Source organism: Hippoglossus stenolepis, chromosome 1 (assembly GCF_022539355.2).
Source record: "Hippoglossus stenolepis isolate QCI-W04-F060 chromosome 1, HSTE1.2, whole genome shotgun sequence".
Taxonomy (NCBI): Eukaryota; Metazoa; Chordata; class Actinopteri; order Pleuronectiformes; family Pleuronectidae; genus Hippoglossus; species Hippoglossus stenolepis.
The window spans coordinates 13,591,579-13,615,279 of record NC_061483.1 but is presented as its reverse complement, the minus strand read 5'-3'; the positions used below and the strand labels follow the sequence as shown (position 1 = coordinate 13,615,279).

At 40.7% G+C, this 23,701-nt stretch overlaps 2 protein-coding genes across 9 annotated transcripts in view; both read left to right on the top strand.

The window, feature by feature from the left end:
• Positions 1-17,206, top strand: part of dennd5a (DENN/MADD domain containing 5A) — a 32,510-nt gene extending 15,304 nt beyond the window's left edge. For 2 of the 4 annotated variants that reach the window (XM_035155713.2, XM_035155714.2), the window contains 20 exons: positions 1,011-1,198; positions 1,717-2,028; positions 4,048-4,263; positions 4,355-4,589; positions 6,056-6,206; positions 6,362-6,455; positions 6,660-6,764; positions 7,081-7,212; positions 7,765-7,917; positions 8,035-8,122; positions 8,220-8,307; positions 10,982-11,110; positions 11,631-11,752; positions 11,860-12,005; positions 12,808-12,926; positions 13,014-13,195; positions 13,872-13,954; positions 14,708-14,831; positions 14,990-15,158; positions 15,738-17,206. In XM_035155713.2, the coding sequence (XP_035011604.1) occupies positions 1,011-1,198; positions 1,717-2,028; positions 4,048-4,263; positions 4,355-4,589; positions 6,056-6,206; positions 6,362-6,455; positions 6,660-6,764; positions 7,081-7,212; positions 7,765-7,917; positions 8,035-8,122; positions 8,220-8,307; positions 10,982-11,110; positions 11,631-11,752; positions 11,860-12,005; positions 12,808-12,926; positions 13,014-13,195; positions 13,872-13,954; positions 14,708-14,831; positions 14,990-15,158; positions 15,738-15,921 (3,020 nt within the window). In that variant the 3' untranslated portion in view covers positions 15,922-17,206. The remainder of the gene's footprint in view (positions 1-1,010; positions 1,199-1,716; positions 2,029-4,047; positions 4,264-4,354; positions 4,590-6,055; positions 6,207-6,361; positions 6,456-6,659; positions 6,765-7,080; positions 7,213-7,764; positions 7,918-8,034; positions 8,123-8,219; positions 8,308-10,981; positions 11,111-11,630; positions 11,753-11,859; positions 12,006-12,807; positions 12,927-13,013; positions 13,196-13,871; positions 13,955-14,707; positions 14,832-14,989; positions 15,159-15,737) is intronic. The other 2 variants (XM_035155715.2, XM_035155716.2) reach the window with 1 other exon arrangement.
• Positions 17,207-18,397: 1,191 nt separating this feature from the next.
• sinhcafl (SIN3-HDAC complex associated factor, like) lies at positions 18,398-23,286 on the top strand. 5 transcript variants are annotated; one of them, XM_035163587.2, is made up of 6 exons: positions 18,398-18,547; positions 19,663-19,823; positions 19,931-20,030; positions 20,122-20,236; positions 20,824-20,974; positions 21,089-23,286. In XM_035163587.2, the coding sequence occupies exons 2-6, from the start codon at positions 19,696-19,698 to the stop codon at positions 21,270-21,272; spliced, it is 678 nt and encodes a 225-aa protein (XP_035019478.1). In that variant the 5' UTR covers positions 18,398-18,547; positions 19,663-19,695; the 3' UTR covers positions 21,273-23,286. The 5 variants fall into 5 exon arrangements, with proteins under 5 accessions (XP_035019478.1, XP_035019446.1, XP_035019453.1 ...); XM_035163555.2 differs by having other exon boundaries at positions 20,821-20,974; XM_035163562.2 differs by having other exon boundaries at positions 18,543-18,587; positions 20,821-20,974.
• The last annotated feature ends 415 nt before the right edge of the window (positions 23,287-23,701 follow it).

Genomic DNA, 23,701 nt, shown 5'->3' with positions numbered 1-23,701 from the left:
AATCGATGGATAGAAGTTTAATGCGAGCATTAGAATTACCACAATGTCAAAATGCACCTTTGCAAAAAACCCAACACCATCTTATCCAGTGTTTTATGGATAAAGGGCTTTAAACACCAGCGATGTCGTCCATATTGAGGCACATTTTTGACACTACATTAAAGTCTGATCCTCTCCTTACATTGGGACACAGCTTATGTGTCATCACAGATCATTTAAGGTTCGTCATTGATCCAACTCCACTTCGACCTTTACACGACACGAAAACAACTAAGATAACCAGAGCAAAGAGTTGTAACAGTAGTAAGGTTGGCTGTCTCCTTCTATCATGTCATGTTAGTTCACGTTGTTTCCCTCAGGGTAAAGTACAGAAGCATATTGCATTCACTTGAGAAAGAAAACTCTGCTTTGTTTTTCTGAATCAATGCTAATATTTTGGATGGACTTGTGTGGTTACTGCAGGCGTAGCAGGACTGGCTACCAGGCGACACAGGGCAGTTGAGGTATTTCAGACTCAGGGAACAGCCATCTTGTTGCATTAAGAGAGAGTGCTGTTACTGGAGGGGTAAACATCTATCAGAAAAATACATTTTAGGGAGGGGGACACATGGGAAAAGAGTTGTGCAACTAGATTATGTTTGAATTTGTCCTAAAAATGCACTTTTATACTTTTATGTTCAGATGTTATGAAAACTGTCAGTCTCGAGTAATACAGCAGCAGAGTTTTACCCTCCAGGCTTCAGTGTGGCTTATATCCTTGAAAGTTTTCTACTAAAAGTGCCCTAGTTTTGTCCAATAAATGTTGAAAATATCACTTAGTTGACCTGGAATTTAGTGCCTTTGAAATCACTAATTAGGGTAAAAAAAAGCAATCACTCAGACCCATGACATTAATCAAGTCAAGAGATGCACCCTCAAATTTGCACGGTACCGGTGCGCTGACATACATTTCACATGGTTCCGACTTTTTCTTGATCACCGCTTGTTTGTTTTCTTTTTGTGTGAAACAGATTACCAGAGGCTGATGACGGTGGCAGAGAGCATCACAGCCTTAATGTTCCCCTTCCAGTGGCAGCATGTGTACGTTCCCATTCTGCCCGCCTCCCTCCTCCACTTCCTGGACGCGCCTGTGCCGTACCTCATGGGCCTCCACTCCAACGGGCAGGACGACCGCACCAAGCTAGAGCTGCCACAGGAGGTACACACACCATGGTGTCTTCTTACACTACGTTTTAACACAGCTCTTAGTTTGTCCCTTCGCTGACTTTTGAATGGCTGTAGTTTGCTGCTTAATTCACTGGTATAGGATTTCCATGTTATTGTGAAGGAACCCACTTGATGTCTTGTATTTTCTTTGGGCACAACCCTGTTGCCTTTTCTTGTCAGTTATTTTATTTTAGATTTTCGTCATTATTAGCTACATTTTGCAACCTCTTGAAACATCTACTTAGTTACAATTTTCATGTCCTTTTTCCTGTCCGATGTATTTGAAGCTCAGTTACTATCCAGCCGACCTGAGAGTTTGATTCATCAGTCATTAGTTGGCTCATTAGGAACATGTTCTTTGGTTCCCCATTCTGCAGATGTGTAATAAGTAGAAGGCTTAATTTGTTATACTGTTATTAGAACTTGTTAGACTTGAAGGACTAGTTACAGTGATGATACCACTGTTATACCTGTTTTGTTTTGTTTTTTTTCTACCTTATCTTCTTCCAGGCTAACTTGTGTTTCGTGGACATCGATAATCACTTCATCGAACTTCCCGAGGAGTTGCCCCAGTTTCCCAACAAGCTGGAGTTCATCCAGGAGATCTCAGAGGTGCTCATGTCCTTCGGCGTATCTCCAGAGGGAAACATTCACTCCAGCGACAGCCAGGTGAAATACCGGGGCCTCAGATCTGTTGACGTGGTCTCCGACAAGCGCAATGGCAACCTGGCCTCGCCCCTGAACTCTTACCTGCTGAGAGAGAACGAAACTATCGCCAGACTGCAGGCCCTGGTCAAGAGGACAGGTCTCAGCCTGGAGAAGGTGAGAAACCTTACAAATTAAAAGTCGGCTGCACTAACAATCATGTGTTATATATTGGTCCAAATGTTGCCTTAAGGCTTAACTGCAAACAAAAATGGTGAACATAGATACTAAAAGTGCCATATAACTGTGATGTAATAAATTATGTCATGTAAAAGCTTCACTATTTCACCAAGACAGATCATTTTAATTTTGAATTTGTGAGGCAAGATCAAGGCGGTAAAATGTTTTTAATTAAAAATGATTGTCTTTATGTTGGCATGTTGATATTCCCCTGTAAATACATTCTCTTCTCAAATGAATTGATATATATGTGGAATTAGGTTTTGCCAGTTCTTAAAGGATGTAGAGGGCCAAAAATTGGAAAATGAGTCTCGCTGATTAATATTAATACTGCATGAACTAAAAAGAACACAAAGTTTTATTGCATTGCTGCCCAACTACTGTCAATGGTGCAGTAAAGCACAGTAAACAAAAGGGGGCGCCCATCTGTCACACAATGGACAGGACGTGTTTTGTCTGTAAAGACAGAAAATGATAGTTGTTTTTATATTTAATGTTTTTTAAGTGCTTTGAAATAGAAAAGTAATGTGTGAAGTTGTTTTGATTCAGTATTTTAATGTCTGACATATTTTGGTGCAGATCATTAGATGTTCTTTTCCCCAAGGAATAATTCATAGATGTTGATGAAAAAATCTGGCACATTAAGAGGACTGAACACTGAGTGTGTGAAATGTGGTGCAGCTTTTGGATTTAAAGAGACTGTTGGGGGTATTTGCTGTACAGTGTGCCATTCAAGATTTATGTGTATGTGTCGAGTATTGAAGGTGTTTTATTATACAACCAAGAAACGCCATTGTTTCAAAGCATCAGCTCCAGTTCCCTTTGAAATGCTGCCAGTCGATATCTCACAGCCTTGATGACAGAAACACTTTATGAACACTGAGAGTTGTGCAATCTCATTTCCATTTGAGTATCTTACACACAGTATTCAGTAGTATGATGAATTACTCGCTCTGAAGACTGATAGATGGATGAATTGGCTGATAATGACAGGAAGTCTGTGTGGTAGCAGTCTAATCAGCCTGTGCACTCCTGCCAGCATCAATTAGAACATAGTCATGAACAGATGAGCTAATCGTCTGTTCAGTTTTCCCAGACATGAGGTCAGTCCTCACTTTTAATTAATCTTATCTCAACTCACTGCAAAATTTGCTTTAAGGGAACAAGTCAGGGATTTAATAGACTCTTGCTCTGTGTCATTGGGTTGTGACATTGTTTTTCATTTATGTGTACACACGTACAGTGGACGGCCGACTTTGTACAGCTGATGAACTGAGATGCTAAAAAAAGAGCTTGTGTTTGCTTTGAGCATGAATCAAAACCTATCTCCTTGACTTCTTTTCCCATAACCCTGCTGCTTCCTCAGCAGCCTGCGATAACAGACCGTTAAAGGCAAATTTATTATCAACTTTAGATGCACATACGGAAAGGGACAGAGCCTTTTGTTCGTACACTGCGTTCATTTTGTCCATATTTGTGCAGTTCTTCTGAAAGCTTATGGATATGGACGAAACAGACAAAATGGAGATGTACCACAGGAAATTGGGGGGGCGGGGGGGCAGTGTAGCCAGAAGTTCAAGCGAGATGTCCGTGAGACAAGAAGAAGAAAATCTAGCAGTGGCTGCTTTTGCCTCTTTCTCAAGAGGATCCAAATCACATCCTCCACATCCGTCACCATGTTTGTTGTTGTCAAACACTCTGGATTCTGTGCTGCCCTCTAGTGGATGTTTTGACAACCATGCCAACATAAAGGACTCATGGAAGTACGGAGGCAGTGATGGTTACATAATTTTGAACAGACGCATCTCTTTTCGTACGTAAAGGCAGCATAAATGAGCCTTACGACAACATGACAACTAAGCAATGTCATGCTTCTTTTCTACATCTCACTTCCTACTCGCATGTTTTTTTCCCCTTTTATCTAACCTCTGTTTTTCCTGTGCGTGTGCACATCAGCTGGAGGTGAAAGAGGACGCCAGCAGCAATAAGGACGTGCGGGTTCAGTGTGATGAGGAGGAGCTGAAGATGCACCAGTTCAACGTCCACGTGCGAGAGGTCTTCGCCAACCGATTCACCCAGATGTTCGCCGACTACGAGGTGTTTGTCATCCAGCCCAACCAGGACAAAGAGTCTTGGTTCACCAACCGAGACCAGATGCAGAACTTTGACAAGGTACAGTGGAATAGAAAGCTTGTTATTATTACACTTGAGTTTACTATATTTCATGATTGATAACATTAATTTCCAACTTTTCCACGCACAGGCCTCCTTCCTGTCTGACCAGCCGGAGCCCTACCTGCCCTTCCTGTCACGTTTCTTGGAGACGCAGATGTTTGCCTCCTTCATCGACAGTAAGATCCTCTGCCATGACGACGAGGACAAGGAGCACACGCTGAGGGTGTTTGACTCCCGCGTGGATAAGATCCGCATGCTGAACGTCCGCACGCCCACGCTGCGCACATCGATGTACCAGAAATGCACAAACATTGAAGAGTCAGGTAAGGAGACTTTGGAAAGTACTGTGCTCACATGTATCAGTATACCTCAGTTGTCTGACTTTGGATTTTGTCGTTCCTGGACCTCATGTCATCGGGCTCGAGAATGACGAGACTCACCTTCGTAATATTTGCTCTCGTTACCTCAGCTTCCTGAACACGTGTGCAGTGCATTATGTTGGGTCCACTCATAGAGGGGGGGATGGGCGTTCTTTTAAATTGTCCACATAATAATATTTCACTCAGAACCAGAGCCCGACCAATGTCTGTGAAAGGCTCATACCAATACGTTGGTGTTTGTTTGATGATGTGAAAACCTTACTTTACACAACGTGCAATGCAGAAAAGATTCAGATTTATGTTTGAATTTAACGTAAAAAATATGTTTATACTCGTAACTTAATTCAAGTTCTATAAATATGGTTGTATTTTTGAATTTTTTTTAATTTATAGCTATTTATAATATAGTTTATAGTTAAACTGTAAAATATCAAACTTCAATTCCATCTCTTGGTCATAAAGATTTGATAACATCTTAGGAATCCTTGCAAATTTGTATTCTTTTTTAAAAATATGTATTTTACTCCCTTATATCAACACACATTGTTTGGACTTTAGTCCGAACGCTCTGTGTTTTCAATAGAAAACCTTTTTGTAAAACATGTTATATTCACTTATTATAATCCAATAATTCTCTGAGACCCTTCATACATTGCACACTGATCTTTATCGTGCCCTCTGATATCTTGCCGCATGCACGCGAATTGGTGATAATTCATTCTTTTCAGGCAATTAAATCTTTGTACCTGTGAATTGCAGCTTCAGACAGTCACTCTTTACATTTTCAAGCTACCATTATTAAATCTGCTGTATATCTCACCTTGTCTGTTTTGTATCCTTACATGCACTGTAATTATTATTATCTATTCTATTTCTCCTAACTCATCCATGTGTGGGTGTGTTGTAACGAGGCATCAGAAAGACTCTGTCTAAAGCTGCATTCATGGACGACTCTGAACTGGTTGTTTGTGTTCTGGGCCTTTATTCTCTCACTTCCCTTGGTTCTGTGGGTGTTTGGAAGAAAATGCATTTTTCAGTTTTCTCTCTTCTTTCGTCAACAAGTTACTGAATAAGAAATTAGAGATAGTTAATTGAAGTTAATCTGGTTTCTCAACACAATTGGCTACAGAAAACATGAGAGTCTTACTCAGATGACGTTGAGAGACATTTACTGGGTTTCTTATCATAGGATATTTCAAGACACAATAGCCCAGCCCTGTATAGTATATCATATTATATTATAGTATTCAAGATTTTAAAAGGTAGAACAACAACAGAATTTGACTCTCTGATAATCATCCTTAAACTTGTTTCTCTTACCAGTCTAACATGATGAGTAGTTCCAGTTGTTTCTTCATTCTGTAATCTCACCGTCGACTTCCGTCCCTTCTCTCACCTCTCATCCGCAGAGAAAGCCATCGAGATGAGAGTGACAAAGATCGATCACACTGCCCTCCACCCCCACCTGCTGGACATGAAGATCGGTCAGGGACGCTACGAGCAAGGCTTCTTCCCGCGGCTGCAGTCTGCCGTGCTCTCCACTGGGCCCACTTGCAACAAGTGATTATTTCACACTAATATCACATCAAAATCTGCAATGTCATTTATTTCTCATTTTAAATAAACCTTCAAGGCCTTTCCCTCGAATTTGATTTTGTCGGCTGTTTTCAGAGAATTGACGCTAAAGGTGATCCGAGTCATGTTTTGTGTCACAGGTGGACCAAGAGGAGTGCTCCAGCCCAGTGGAGGCGGAGGGATCGACAGAAGCAGCACGCTGAGCACCTTTATTTAGACAATGACCAGAGAGAGGTGAGAGGTCCCCACAGTGTTTTCTCGCCTCAGCTCTTAATTAAACACATTGATTGGCCGAGCTTTGTTTTCTTTGTTCATTTTGCATGACGTGTTGTCTGTTTACTTTAAGTTGACTTCACCCTCACTCCCCATCACACTTTTGGTCACTGTCTCTTTTTGTTTTTCTCTGTCTCTTTGCACTCCCGCTTCACACACTCTCAGCATGTAGAGTGCTTGTTTCCGGAGCTGCAGCTCCTGCTGTTTCTTGACTACTACTGGCTCTCACAGTCCTTCAGGCCCTGTCTAAAGTCAGTGACAGTGGACTTGGTATGTGTTGGTAGTCCACGGACCACATGTGATGTGCACCCATGTGGCTTTTACCTCCCTGTGCTTCCTTCACCACCAGCAGCTCAGTTTTAATCTGATTATCCATGTCTCTTTTTTGATTAACAACATTTTAATAATTTTATTTAGTTTCACCCCTCATTGAATTTGATCGATTTGGTTCGGAAAACTTAAGTCTGGCATAATTATTAAAGCAAAGATCTGGTTTAATAATTAAAGAAATGAAATAGGCTGTTTAGTCCTTCATATATGTTTCTCTGTGACCTGATTGCTGACCACGATCTCTGTCTTCTATCAGAAGTACATCCAGGAAGCCAGAAACCTGGGCACGACCATCCGACAGCCCAAACTGTCCAACCTGTCGCCTTCCGTCATCGCTCAGACCAACTGGAAGTTTGTAGAAGGGTTGCTGAAGGAGTGCAGGAACAAGGTTTGACTATTTCTGCGATGTGGTTGATGCTGTGTCACATTGTTTTAGTTGATTACAGTGAACAATATTGATTACAATATGATTTGGGCTTTGTATTATCTGAAATTGTGAAATGTGCCTTTGAAACATAATGTGTCGCCTAGTTATGAGAAGAGCAACGTCATCAGCCTGTGTTTTCCTCACGTTAGTTGAGTAGCATTCCAGTGAGCTCCTCCTTTTTCTTGTTTCGGTTAAATAAATGCCAGGTTTTGTTGAAGTCCTGTGTGGACATGAGCTTTTTTAACCATTGTCCACACTTTCTTAACTGTTTCAACCAAGACACACAGACCCAAACCAGCACAGGTTTCATATGTTTACCTGTGTTTATTAGTAAACAGTTACTTTTAAGTGTTCACTAATAATAAATAGCAAAAACCAAATAAAGGCTTTGTATTTTTATTAGTCTTGTTACTTGTGTTTCCTACTGCACAAAAATCTTATTGTGACTAGATGGAGGCTAGCAAACAGAGCGTGAAATAAAATAACGCAAAAATAATGTTTATTAATCTGCAGACCAAGCGTATGCTGGTGGAGAAGATGGGTCGGGAGGCCGTGGAGCTGGGTCACGGAGAGGTCAGCATCACCGGCGTTGAGGAGAACACTCTGATCGCGAGCCTCTGTGACCTGCTGGAGAGAATCTGGAGCCACGGGCTGCAGGTTAAACAGGTCAGGACAGAGGGATCTCTGCGGTGTCCATGCACCTGATCAGTCCTCACAGCTAGTGGATGTAAAGTTCCCTCAGAACAAGTGATAATGCTACAATATGTTGTCTCTCTCTTTCAGGGTAAATCTGCCCTCTGGTCCCACCTCCTGCACTACCAGGAGAGCAAAGAGAAGAACAATGCCACTCCCGGTGGTTTGGGACCTCCAGGTAGAGAAATCACTTCACTTCATGAACAAAATGAATCACTGACTCTCATTGCATTACACATAGGAATTGCTTTACATCCCTTTTCCCCCCACACCAGGTTTTATTCATGACACGGAGAGACGCAAATCTGTTGATGTAGGATCAGCCATGCCACCTCTGAAAGTCTCTCTGATCCAGGACATGAGGTGAGGATGACTGAGGAGGATTTAGATGTGAACTAATGTGCATCTCAATTAGAAAATGAATGGATGAGGTCTCTCAGTTTAAGTGAATAAACCAATAGTTGTTTTTAAATGTATCTGCTGCTGGTCACTATTGGAGGAAAGTGAGTAAGACTAAGACTGCCCTCCTGTGGTAAACTGTCAAACAATCCCTACTGACCTTCCTGTTTTTTCCCTTTATAACTGTTTTTCTGTACATTTAGTTGATGAATAACTTTAATGATGAAGTAAATATCAAAATCTGATGAATAACAGCTAAACATTAACTATTAAAATCCTACCTGAGAAGTTTTAAAAGTAATGCAGCCTCTCATTAACATTGTTCATTCAACATTATTTTAGTAGCAAATATTCAAGACCACCTACAATAAACAAACAGGTAATTTCATACAATAGTAGAGACCACAGTTAAACTCAACACTATAACTCTCATGTTAGTTATTCAACTAAATAGGTGATTCTGCTGAAATTAGTGGATTTATTTTTATTATATATGGATCTTTGGCCAACTTCTGTATTGAAAACTACTACTTTCTAATAATACATTATTTGTAAATTATATTTATATAGCATTTATCAAAATCACAAATTACAATGTGCTTTGCAGAGTGCAAGGGTAAAGCAGTAAAATGAGATGAAATACTTAGAATAAAACAAAATAAGATTTTTTTTTTTAAATGTACACATACATTACACAAATATACTCTCATATATATATATATATATACATGCACAGAGACATTCACATACTCATACAACTTCACACATGTATTTGGCAGATACGACTTTAAAGGTTGATGCAGATTTTCAGGCAAGTCGTTTTATAGCAGTGATGCAGTTATATAAAAAGCTCTGACCCTCTTTAATATTTTTTTATTTATTAGATCGTAGATGTTGAGATATGTGACCGTAGATGGTGGCATGCAACATAAATCCTCAGCCTGACATAAACAAGGAACTGCCCAATCACACAACCACCGCCCCAGACCCCAAGGCCAATTTGGTGCCCCATTTTTTTTACTCTGTTGTACTGTTTATAAAACTCTAAAACTACTCCGTTCCATGGCCCTGAGAGCTGTTGTGGCTCACCTGCCTTTGCTGTCGTCGTGTTATCCACCCTACCCAACCAGAGCAGAGAAATCGAGGCTTGTGGTGCGTGAAGACAGCTCAGAGCGAATCTGTGTAACAGCACGTTACTTCCAGCCTAATTACCAGACCCCCCCCCAGACTGACTGAGAAGAGAGGAGGGGGTCAACTTAGGGCACAAACACACAGCTCTGCTCCGCTGGTAGACAGACCCTCCTCCACACTCGTGTGCACGTCTGACGCCATGATCGTAAACAGAAGCAACCACTTCCCTCACGTAATGAGTTTTAATAATTAATTATATTCAGGCAGAAAATATTTAATAGGGAAAAAAAAAATGTTTTTGTTTTAGCTTATTAAAGGTTATGGTGTCATATCTGTGTTACACAGAGTTTTCTACATAAGAGATTATGTTAATAGTGCAGATGTTTTCCTCTGTTGTCATGGCGATAACAAGCAGAGGAAACTAGGTTACGTGGTTAGAGTGTAGAGGGGGGAGACAGAGAGGGGGTTGGAAGGTGGAGGAGGAGGCATGAAGAGCTCTTAGCAGACGAGCTGATGACACAGGTGGAGTGGAAGGGAATGTGTCTGGACATCGGAGGCATGATAGTGGCTCGGAGCGATGGCATGGGACCGACGTGCACACTCTGAGAGTCTGAGAGGCAGACAGAGACATGCATGTACATGCTGTACCAGTGACTCGGGCTGAATATTGCAGGAGAGAGACAGACACAGTAAAATTAAGAAGATTCATTAAATACTAATACGAATACAGTTACTCTTACGCACAGGTATAATTCAAGATGTCTTGAAAAACAAGTGTATCCCTGTTTTTCCCTAAAATAAAATATGGTATTTTAAGTATTAATCTTCATCTTTCAACTATGGAAACTAAATATATTATAAATTTGTTAAATAAGAACTTTAACTTTACTAAACTTAGATTTATAAATATACTGTATATGCATATATAGACTGATACAAGTATATGGGCATGTATATATAGTATAAAAGAGTACAATATGAATATGATTATAAAAATGGAGAGTGGGGTTAAGTCAATTGCTAGAATCTGAATTGTTCGTGTGAATGAGAGCGGGTATTGTTGTTTGCCTTGTGATGCGCTGGCGACCTGTCCAGGGTGTACGCCACCGCCACTTGCCCAAGCTGGGATTGGCTCCATCTTCCTCCCATTACCCTTACAGGATACACAGCATAGACACTGGATGGATGAAATAATCATTTGTGACGATTTGTTCTTTTTTCCCACTAAAATTGAAATAACTCGTTGTGAAGTTGTTCTCAAATTTAAGTTATGATTTAGCAAAATATTTTTTGTTGGTATGAATGAGAAAGTGTTTAACTCGGCATGAACATCACTCTGCATCGTCAAGGCCAAACATTCAAGTGACGTAACGATAATCAAAGCATATTTAGTATTTTATCTCTGAAGAATCTTTCACCTAACGAAAATAGGAACAAAGCTTTTGTGGTTGTGTATGAGCTCCAGACCTCTGTTGACGTCTCGAGCTGTCGTTTACTTTTTTTTCAGACACATTCAGAAACTAAGTGAGATCAAGACGGATGTGGGCAAGGCCAGAGCGTGGGTTCGCCTCTCGATGGAGAAGAAGCTGCTCTCCAGGCACCTGAAGCAGCTGCTGTCCGACCACGAGCTTACAAAGTGAGCAAAACACCACACTGCTGAACCTCAACTCTGCTGTCGCTCACACTGACATAGTCCTGTACTAGTTGAATACAACAGTGAGTCTCACTAGGACATATTGAAGATCACATTTCCTACTTTTTCTCATCCTCACCCTCTTTTTGTGTTTGTGGAGGAATGTCTGTCGCATATGAAATGAAGGTGACGTGTGATCGACCCATTTATTATACATTAGCTCTCTTGAAATTGCAAAGCATCACACTGCAGTCCACCGCCGCATAAATAATTCACACCTCTTCCCTCTTCATAATTGATATCTGAGCGGTGAACTAGGTCAGAAGGATTTCTGTCTGCCTTTGTGACCTCACGTTGCCGATTGTTCTACTTTACATCAAAGCAAACACACTATGTTATTCATTTGCCACAAAATGAATATGCCATCAAAGATTTGAAATATTGAAAATGGTACAGATCATTTAACGTTGTGGGCAGAAGCATTAACGTCTATTTTCAACAAACCTTTTCTTCTTTTTTTTAGAAAACTGTACAAGCGCTACGCCTTCCTCCGCTGTGATGATGAGAAGGAGCAGTTTCTTTACCACCTGCTGTCCTTTAATGCCGTGGACTACTTCTGTTTCACCAACGTCTTCACAACCATCAGTGAGTCCTGACAACACGGCCAGAAAACAACCTGTTTGTAGTGTTTGGGCTCTTATTGTATTTGTTTTTGTATCTAATGTGATATTTCTCTCCTCTCTGTGTCCCAGTGATCCCATACCATGTGGTGGTTGTTCCCAGTAAGAAGCTGAGCGGCTCTATGTTCACCGCCAACCCCTGGGTGTGCGTCTCCGGTGAGCTGGCAGAGACCGGAGTCCTGCAGGTCCCCAGAAATACTCAGGAGATTACTTTTGAGGTTGGTGTGGATTGAAATCGGCAGCGGTGTCTCCACCATGTCCTTGTTTACCTCCTTGGGTGAATTAGCACAAAATGTATTAACTTCAAACTTTCTGCACAAGCACTTAAAGAGTTAAACGTTCATGCGTGAAACGAAAACCGTAGAACTCATCTCCTTCTCAACTCAAGGCACAAATGTATGAATCAACCCTTGTAGGTCAAAGTCGATCTTAGAAATTGGACTTGATTGGCTCTCTCATGTCTCCTTCAAGACCCAACCGTCCCCTTAAATTCCACAATACATCTGTCATATTCATTTGGACATAGTTCTAAAACTATTGAATATACATATAAACTCCCCCATTGAATCCACATGGTCTCAGCTACACATTGGCTGCAGTTATAGGTTTGTAGCCATATTTATTATTGTACAGCGACTAAAACATCCTACCTCCCCTTTGAAACCACATTTAAATTTGTTTGATCAAGATTTCCATTTTGAATTTTTCATTGAAACCCATGAATTATTCACAGAGAAATTGGTAATAAAGTTAAAAAAAAAACACCCTATAATGAAATAAAAAATTCCTGGATCCATCCTTATGTCCAGATCTGGTCCAAAATGTAATGTGCTCTGAGTTTTTGTGTAATCCTGCTGAGAAACAAACAATCAAACCAACCAATCAACAAACCCCCTTGGTGGAGGTAATAATAAAACTGGAATTAACCTTGAACAATATGAGCTGTTGTCTCGTGTTTTGAATTACATTTTTTGGCATTTGACACCAACATGCTTCTCTCCCTCGCTCTCTCTCTCTCAGTGCCAAAACCTGGGCAAACTCACCACAGTCCAGATGGGCCACGATAACACGGGACTCTACGCAAAGTGGCTCGTGGAATGCGTCGTGATCCGCAATGAAATCACGGGGCACACCTACAAGTAAGCACGCCTTCCGAGGAAAAGGCCCCTGACGTTGTTTTGACGAGGCAGTTCTCAAAAGTTGAACTGGCTGTGTTTGTCGGACAGGTTCCCGTGTGGCCGCTGGTTGGGGAAAGGCGTGGATGACGGCAGTCTGGAGAGGATCCTGGTGGGAGAGCTGATGACCCCCAGCTCAGAGAACGATGAGAGGATGTGCCGCACACCCCCAATGCAGCAGTCCCCGGGGATGATGAGGAGGTTTGTGACCATCTCACCGAACAGCAAACCAAGTAAGTTACTGCACTGCATGCGTCATCTGTGCCGACTCGGAAATAAAAATGTTCCTTATTTTAGCCTCAATTTGAATACTTGGAGTAGAGTCCTGCACGGGTAAAAAATATATTTATATAAACACAGGCATGGGTAAAAAATACTATGAACTGACAAGGAACTGGCTAGAACATCAAAATCAACCACATAAAGACTGAAATAGTCGGAATATGTGTCAGTGGCTTTGATGCTTGTAAAAAGTGCCCAAATTAGTTGTTGGTAACCTAATGGCACGTCGTTGCTGAGGAAACACATCTGCAGGAGAGTTGGTGCTGCAACAATTCACAGATGATTTTCCAAGACGGGCGGACAAGGGCACCATGACCCTTTTGATGCGAGTTACTGTGTACGTAGCGTGTTTATTTAGTCATGGTCACGACACAGGTCATATTTTAACCGGTCTGGAATTGACTTGGAGATAATTACTGGTAACAGATCGGGTTTAGAACAGAGCTTTGTGAGTATGGGTTTGCGACCTGAAGTTTTGTTCTTGATACCTTCACTACTAAAAATTTAAATGTGTAAATGTGAAAATACAATTCCCAAGGGGATCAAACCTGGATGGTATTTATTTCTCTGTGAGTCTGCTTGTATTGTCCTACAGCCTTTTTTCTTTGCCTCTTTCTTCTCACCCAGAGTTAAACACAGGTCAGATCCAGGAGGGAGTGGGAGAGGCCATCAATGGGATCGTGAAGCACTTCCACAAGCCGGAGAAGGAGGTGAGCGACGACAGTCCAGACAAGCCTCAGCCTGTAACTCTATTATTCATCACGTATTAAGAACAGCAGCTTTCTGCTCTGGTGGTCCACAAGCCACTCAGTAGCTGTGCCCTACGTGGTATCATTCACATTGTTAAACCTATTAAAGGAGACTTCTTACTGTTTTTTAGGCACGGACATTATAGAGTATGATGCCTGTTATTTTTCCAGTTCTAGTGGCACCATCCATGTTAATTATTATTTATTAAAGCAGTTGGAGAAATAATTGGAATTCAGGAGGAGGAGATTCCTATTGAAGTGTTTTAGTGTCTTGTAACTTGCCTGTGAATAACAGGTTTCAAATATCAATCACTGTGTATTTTCAGCACAAGGGATTATTTCAGGGAAACCCCCCTCACTCTCGCTCCACCTCTTGACAGAACAATGGCTGCTGAAAATAACAAATGTCCATAAGATTTAAATTCCACTTTGTATTCTGTTGTTTCTGTGTGTTTTATAGTGTGTCAATGTATTACATTATGAATAATATATCTGTTATTTCATACGTCCTCATGCCTCAACCATACATTTTTTAATCTCCAGTGCACCTTCACCCTTTTCTTCCTGCATGTGTAGCAGTTTGTTTGGTGTTTAAATGAAATAGTTTGACCTAAAGACCTTAAGAACTGTAATGGAAAAGTGCTCTGTTATATTCTTCAGCATCCTTACTTTCTCTAACGTTATGAGTTTTCTTGTTGTTTTTGCGCTTCGCAGAGAGGCAGTCTGACCCTCCTCCTCTGTGGGGAGTACGGCCTCGTCTGGGCTCTGGACCAGGTTTTCCAACACGGTTTCAAATCACCCCGACTCTTTAAGAATGTCTTCATCTGGGACTTCTTGGGTAAAGACTTAATATCATTTCTCCCTGATTAAGTCTCCCAGCCAGTCCTACCATTTACTCCATGTCTCGCAACCCCCTTTACTGTCCCCCCTCATCAACAATGAAGTCCTAAAAATTCTCAAATTATAATTCTAATCAATTATATTCTATTTTAACAGAAAAGGCCCAAGTGTACTTTGAAAGTGCAGAGCAGCGGGAGGCGACTCCAGATGAAAACTGGCAAAGCAGAGTTCACCACTTCTGCCGCTTCATGCGCGCCATCAACAACACATCCAGAAACATCGGCAAGGACGGGAAGTTCCAGATGCTTGTGTGTCTGGGTGCAAGGTAGGCAGGCCGCACTCGCTCGCCCCATTCTCAGCATGTTTACATATAGTGAACGCTGTTAAAATTCATTGAGGAAGTCCAGTGTTCAAAGTAGATTGTGTGAAATTTGTAGTGATCTTGTGGTGATGCCACAAATCTCCCTGCTAGAATGCACTTGGATAACAACTGAAACAGTGGGGCTGCTGTGTCCGACCCCTCATCCCGACGACAAGAGTCAAGTGAAAATGATCTCTCCTCAGAGGATTCTTCATGTATCAGATGTTTTAATGATTTCCTTTAGTTTGTCTGTAGAAAGGTTTGTGTGTTTGTATTGAGTGAATAATGATCGTCTTTTTGTTTTTGTTTCACTGCTTCAGCTTTTTTGTATATGTCTCCTCATTTTCACAATAGTATTGCAGAGAGAAAATGGCAATTTATCGATAGAGATTTTTATCCAAATTATAAAGGGGGTTGTCTCTAAAACTAGTTTTTCCACTGCCATGGTTTTAGGTTTTTCTAAGTGGGGAAAAAAGCGACGGTTACATACATTCTTTCAAGCTGCTCGTTTGACTCCTTGCGTCTGTGTCCTGCTTCTCGTAGGGACCATCTGCTGCATCACTGGATCGCTCTGCTCGTAGAATGTCCCATCACTGCTCAGATGTACGAGGACATGGCACTGATCAAGGATCGCTCGTTGGTGAACTCTCTGATCCGAGTCCTGCAGACGCTGCAGGAGTTCAACATCACTCTGGAGGCTTCGCTCGTCAAAGGCGTTGGTATCTAAACCAAACCAACCATCCCACTAGATGCACCGGAGCAGGAAGATCACTGGGGACCACTGAAAAAGAATAACAGAACCTTTTATATGCAGAACCTGACTTGAACAAAGGACGTTTTCTGGCTTATATTAAAGCTACTGTTACATTTGCCATATATCAAGTGCAATGAGCCTTTCAAGATACCTTGTTATTTTTATCCTCGACGATGTTGCCATTAGATGTTAAAAATATGTTTTCTATTATGAATCATGATTTTCACATTATCAACGATGACCTACTTGTGCTAAAACGTTTTATTGAAAGCTAAATATTTTCATTGTTATCGTGAACTGCTGACAATGGCTATATTTAAGGGATAGCGAGGATCAAAACTGTTAATATATTTTCAGAGAAAAACAGTATTATTTTGTTAAACCAGTCAAGTTGCTTGCTCTGTCGTCAACTCAGATTCCAATGTCATAATGCAGAGCTTAAAGCAAATGATGTAGAAGTATGCTTTATAAGTATGCGTGACAGGGAGGTTTGTAGAGTGGACGATGATTCACCTACATAGGAATAACCAGGCCATTACATTTGAGCCTTTCCCTGAGAAATGTACGAGTATGCAAATCTTTTACATGAATTACCTTCAGAGAAAATGTTCCTTCTTGCATGATAAGACTTTGTGATTTAAGCCTGTTTCCAGTGATGGACATTGATATTCAGTTGGATACAGGAAAAAAGCCCAAGTCTTTGGTTTGTGTTCCAGACACACATCCTCCAAGTGATGCTTTACCCAGCTTTCTGTGCAAAGTTGATCACAGTGACCGCCTCTGTATAAGTACCTCCAGCCAGCCCTCCCCAGCCAGCCCTTACACTACATCTGCCCTCTTCCCTGCACACAGCGTGACGGCCTCTGCAGGCTGATCTCCTGCTTCCCTTCAGATTTTGTTATATCATGGTTTCTTGCTATGCAATATCCAGAAGAGAAAAGTCAACCCCCTCAAACTCCATGTTCTGGTGTGTTGAGGTAGAACCGGGCCCGCCTCCGTTACATCCATCGAACTTTACTGTGCAGAAAAAGAGATTTGATATGTGAAGGACTTCTTTTCTGTGCCAACAATGTCTGGAACGACTGTGTTGTACTCGTCTGTGTACAACCCACACATGAGCATCTTGGGAGATATATATTTTTGTTTTTCCAATACGGTTGTACATTTATTGACATAGCTGTGTAATGTAGTGTTTACTAAGTGAGCAACAGTGTACAGTGTAAAAATATATTAAGAATAAAGCATCTGTAATGCGTTATAATGACTTGTTTTTATTATATTACAGTTCATTATCTGGTGAATGTGATTCCTCAGCTGAAAATATTCAGATCACTTTAAAAGTTCAATATTCTCAGATTCTTAAATGTGAGTATTTTATTAATCTTCAGTGATAGTAAACAGAAAACCTTTGATGTCTAGACTCGAGAAAAAACTACTAAAATCAGTCAAATTTGCTTCAGTAATAGTGATAGAGATTTTCTTACAATTAAATATAATAGATAATACTTAACTGCATACTAAACTGGTCGTCCAGTTTTCTTTCCACTTTGTATTTACTATTTCTATTAAGTTTTAATATATTTAAAGTATATATATATATATATATATAAGGATCCCAATTGTTAGTTGCAGTCCCGAGTTAGTCTAAAGTGGTTGTTGCCCAATTTAAATGATAATTGTTAGCTACATCCCAAATTGAATAAATTGTTGTCGTCCACTTTTCTCTCCACTTCATCCTAATTTAAACTGGTAGTTTGTATTTATTTCCAAAAATATTAAAAATTTCAACTAATTCCTCATCTCAACCCTGAGCCACATTTCTTTCCACACCAAAACTCTGCTTACTCCTGCAATAACTGTGAATTTGCACATCTTGTATTCATATTTTATTTATTTTGTCATATTCCTATCTACCTCATTACATTGTGTTTAAATGCGAACAACTACTGCAACTATCCACACTTGTCTCTTATTCATATAGTTTCTCATCTCTTGCATTTAGTCTGCTGTTTATAGGCTAGTTCTTTGTTCTATTATATTTAGTACTTTACTGAGCGGCATTTACTTAGTGAGTATGTACCGTTCTCCATCTATCTATCTATCTATATATCTATCTAACAACTACAATCACTGTGAAACGAGTCACAGCATTACAGTAATCTAGTAATCTGGTCCGTAGTAGTTTCTTTGTGATCATTCAAACTCTTCTGTTGCGCTTTCTCAGCTGAGAACATGTAAACAAACGCTTTCGCGCCATTTCAGAGGGCTGTTTTTTCTTGAAAGCGTCGGGCCCGGTGGTTTGTGGGACTTTGAGTTTAACAGGAAGAGGTTAACAACCGGGAATAAGCGGAGCTCTCCCGCTCGTTCAACTACACCTCCCGGAATCCACTGCCGCCGAGGGGCTCGCGAGGACGGCTGCAATTGGTTGGCTCCAGGTTCAAACTGAACGGCTGCACTCCTTATATGGTCAGAGTGCGCGTAGTCCTTTCATTACGGCTCTTTATGCTAACGACATGCTAATGCCCAGCTGTATGCAGCGGTAGTAAGAGCATGCGCAGTGCGAGACGAGGACACGGCGAAGATTCAAAGTTTCTCTCCAGTAAGTGCGCTCTTATTTCTCTCGTAAGGAAATTACATAGGTGAGATTCCGCCGGTTTGCTGCTTGCGGGAGAGACGCGTGAGTGTGCGTTGTAGCCGTAGCTTGCCGTGTGCGTGGCCGCGTGCGACGAGCCGAGCGTGCGAAGAATAACCGACAATGGGGATAACGTGGAAGTGAGCGAGAGCGTGGCGTGGCGGAGGTAGCAGCATCGGCTAGCTAGCATGCTAACGGCTAACAACAATGAGCCGCGTTTGGCGCTCTAGCTGGTTAAAGTTTGACTTGAAAGGCGACGACGGGTTCGACGCGACTTTTCGCGTTTTACCGACAACACGCACGCGCTGTGTCGAGTCCACGGCGGTGCGTTGTTTGGACACGTGTTTTACTCTTATTTGAGCGAGTAGCCCGGTAGCTTTTTGTTTTACTTCAGAGAGCACCGCCGCCGCTGCCGCTTTTTGTTCGGACTTTCCGCCGCAGACCGATCCACGACTAACGCGACACATAACGGCCGTTGCATCGACGATCGCTGAGCCTCACTCATTAGTAACGTTTCTAACGCACCGAGCCACGTTCCGCGCAGTAGCATCGACGACAGTGAACGATAGTAAAACGTAACGTTGTGTTGTGGGTGTAACGTGTCTGTGAATCACCGCACGTTGACCGGACGGAGTGTGTGGAAGTTTGGGACTTTAATTTTTACGTAGCTTTTCGTAAAGCTGTTTCTTCGACGACACGACTAAATAACACGAGGACAAACCGAGTTTTATCATTTTCGCGTTATGTCGGTTATTTCGTCCTTTGATGTTCCAACGACCGGGCTTTAAATTCCTGACATTCTTGGACGTTATTTGCTCTTAAATTTCGTTGTGTTCGGTTGTTGATCGTTGTGTATGCGTTGCTTTATCAGTTAAATTATTCTTTACATATAACATGTTGAAGTTTATTATGCGTTATGAATGACTTGTGATCGTGTGTGTGTGTGTGTGTGTGTGTGTGGCCGCGCTCGTGTAGGGACCGCCCCCTTCTCAGTAGTAGAAATGCCAGCTGTCTGCAGACCGACACACGGTGTTTATAACGAACACGGGCACGATTACCGAGCTTTGTCTTTTCGTTTGCAGGTTTTTGCCTGAACACGGCCCCACAAACAGACTATGTTTGGCTTCCACAAGTCAAAGATCTACCGGAGTAACGACGGCTGTTGCATCTGCAAGACCAAGTCCTCCAGTTCCCGCTTCACAGACAGCAGCCGATATGAAGAGACGTTCAGGCTCTGCTTTGGGTAAAGACACTCATTCATTCATAAAGTGCATTTGTGTGACGATGATGTGTGTTTTTGCATATTTCGGATCACAAACTGAAGCTGTTTGGTTTTATTTACTTGTCCAGGCTGTCAGAGGATCGTGTCGGGGACATCTGCAATGCCTGTGTGTTACTGGTGAAGCGCTGGAAGAAGCTGCCTCATGGTTCTAAGAAGAACTGGAACCATGTAAGTGACAGTGCTGAGAGTCTGGTTTTTTTCTCTCTCCCTGATCTTGAATTGTAAGTTGACTTGGATGTTTTCTTCTGACCTGACTCAGGTGGTGGATGCCAGAGCTGGGCCAGGCTTTAAGATGACCAAACCCAAGAAGATCAAGAACAGTGACGGGAAGAAGAAAAGCAAGCTAAAGAAGCTCCACAAGTTAAAGAGACAAAGTAAGTTGTTTTAAAATATTTACTAATATCCCCACATATGTTGAGAAATGTGTTTTTATTCACTGACTTGAAATTAGTGATACAAGCAATGTGTGTTGATTTAAAATATGTAGGTCACAGTGTCGGTTTTCTTCCCAGTGTCTAGAGCTGATTAAAAATGACTCTGATACAGCATCTGGTGGTTCTTTGAGTTAGGGAACAATCTCTGTAACTGCATAATACCAGGGTTTGAGTTAAATGGTCAGTTTTCAGAAAAGTAATTGGCATTAATTTTAATAATAGACTGTTTTTTTTATGGAAAAACATGGCAAAAAAAACAGATTTCTGGGATGTGACTTAATTATTTTCTACTATGACACAAAACAGGACACTTTTTGGTTTTTGAGCTGTTGGGCAACAAGTTTAATAGTTGGTTCTATGAAATAGAAAATGGCTAAAAATTTATAAAATATACTCATAATATTTAATGACAAATTTGGAAAGATGTGAATTCTGAAATGACTAAGACAATAAATTGATTGTTGAAATGGTTTGTCAAATCCATCTTCCGACTTTGTTTTAAGCGTTTGTCTTTTGTTTCCAAGCAGACTCTGATGCCCACAGCACCACCTCCAGTGCGTCTCCTGCCCAGTCCCCGAGTTACAGCAACCTGTCAGATGATGGTTCAGACATCGAGTCCAAACAAAGACGCCCAGCTCCCTCCACCTTCTCTTTCCTGGACCGATCCTACTGGAAGAGGTAAACTATAGCTTTAATTATCAGGAAAAAAATATTACTGATTGACTGTTTTTTTGTTTTGTTTTTAAAGATTGATTACTCAAAGTGTTTTCTTTTATCTTTAACCCCTGTTAGGCAAAAAGTGTGCTGTGGGATTGTCTACAAGGGGCGGTTTGGAGAGGTGATCATTGATCCTCGACTCTTTAAGCCCTGCTGCAGTTCCACAAAACAGAAGAATCTGGCCCCCACACCAGTGTCCACACACCTTCCAGACCCACTTCCTCCACAGCTCCCAGAAGACGTGAAAGAAACCTGGTGATTGCCTTTGTTGAAAATCCTCCAATAGGGTTGTCCACGGCATCCACCTGGATTTGTCTCCAGTGGCAGACCTCTAACCCCCACTCCCCCTGTTAGATCAGTTTGTTAGATATTTCTTTTCTACGTAATATTCCTTTTTAATATGGGTATTTTTTTAAACTTTTGTATAGAGTTAAATTTCTTTTTTTATATAAAATGCAAAAAGTAAAAAAAAAATCTTCTCATGGGCATTAGTGTTATTTATAGAATGATGCAACACATTTTGTTGAGGCTCCGTTTATGATTCTGAATTGTTTTTTTTGTTGTTTTGTTTTCGGATTGTGTGATCAAATAATCTGGTCTCTTTTTTTTTTTTATACATATCAAGACTGTTCCGTTTTCATAATTTGTCAAATTGTAAGTGTGCATGTGGGAGACACCAGCTCTTTCTAATACCAGCTGTTTTGTGTGTGTTGGAGTGGCTCTTCAACAAGTTGCTTGCTATGTTTTGTCCTTTGTGTTTTGCTCCATGTGTGTGAGTCTGTAGGATTTCTAGTACACAGAGGGCTGTTGGTGACACCAGGGATCATTAGTACAACTGTCCTCTGAATAGCGATTTAATGTGTATAGATGAGAACAAATAATTTCTGAAGTTTTCACATCTTAAGCATGCCATGAGTTTGAAACACCTTGTAATCTGTTCAGCAGTGGGTTCACATTGACTCGGACTGATGTGGTTAGATCATGCATGCAGTACATTCCTTGGCCTTCCTGGAATGACTAAAGCAATGTATTTATTTCTTTTGTACAGCCTACAATGAAATGACTGCATTTTGTAAAGCAAATGAATTTTTTAAATGGATTTTGTAAATGCAGTGTTTTGGCTCTTGTTAAATCTAAGCCCTTTTTCAAACCACTACTTCTGTAAAGAAACAGTTTTTGAGTGTCGGAACGGTGCTGAAAACCTATTTTTACGCTAATTTAGCGAAGCTTTTAAATCACATTTTCATGTCTCGTTATCTCAGGCACATTTCACTAAAGGCATGCAAAGCTGTAGCCTATGCTCTGCAGAAAAATGTGAAAACTCGATTGCAGCATCAGTGGGCTGCAATATTCCTTCTAATATTCTGTATTTGTTCACTAACGGCATGCAAGGGTCAGAAATAGAACTTACAGGAATCACATGATCTGTTTTATGGCTTCTTAACATTTTGTAAGGCGAATGCTGTCAAAGAAAATGTGAGATTATCAGCGCTGTGATTTCTCAGAAAAAGTTCAAACTATGCAGACATTATGAATGTGAGAATTTCTCTGGGCTTTCTGTCACTTTTGCTGTAGAAGTGTGAAGTGGTGGATCCTTATTCAACCAAATTAACTTGTAAAAAGCATCAAGTATTTCAGCAATAACTTTACATTTTCCTAACCATTATTCATAATTGTCTCTGTTTATTTCCTGTTTTAATGTTTCTCAGATTGCACAGTTTTAGCCATGGTATGCTTACTGTCTCAAATTAATAGTGCATTGAAAACGGTTGATTTCTTTTAATCTTATTCCTTTTATTTGCATTATTGTAACCAATTCCAAACTTCATGAATTGACAGGCGATGCTCTGTAAAGTTGCTTAATATATAAACTTTTCTGCGGCAGGGTAGTTAAATGCTGAACTTGTTCTATTATTCTTATTAAAAGGAGAGATGCTGCTTCCTTTTAAGCTGGAAAATAAGCTTGTTTTTTGTCCTTACGGAGTTGCCATATTGTTTGTGCGAGGTACATCTTTGGGATGTGAGATGTGCCTTAAATGAATTACCTGACTCATGTAATTTATATTAATTTATTACGAAACCTCTTTCTTTCTTTTTTTACTGAAACTTTTGAGACAACTGTTGTAGAGCCTAGAAAGTCTGTTTTTATTTTGTGCACTTCTTTTGAACATGCAATGTAGATGTTTTTTTTTAAATGCTTTTTTTTTGTATACTGTACCACAAACTAGAACTGTATTGTAATAAATAGAAAATCAACTCATAAAAAGAAAAAAGGTGTTTGTGTTTATGTTCACCAACAGGGGGCAGGCAAGAGCTACACAGCAGACGTGTTTTTCTGTGAGCTCATGCACATGAGACACTTGAGATGTAGACTTTGTTTTGGTTATTTCAGTTTCACACAACCTTTTAATGGTTTTTAACCACATGTATGGCCATTTTAAGAACTCCGCTACATTGCTGCTGCTAATACACCACAATGATATAACTGGTAGGTTTAAAATACCCCCAGAAAGTCCATTGTTTTAAGATAAGGGGACTCATTTTGACAGCCTGAAGTATTCATCAAAAACTGTTATGACTGTGTTTGCGTCTACAGGGTCAGTTATTTAGTTTTTTCATATCTACTCGTAACAGTTTGAATTAGCCACTTGTTCCGTTATCTGTTCGATGCCAAATAAAACCACACTA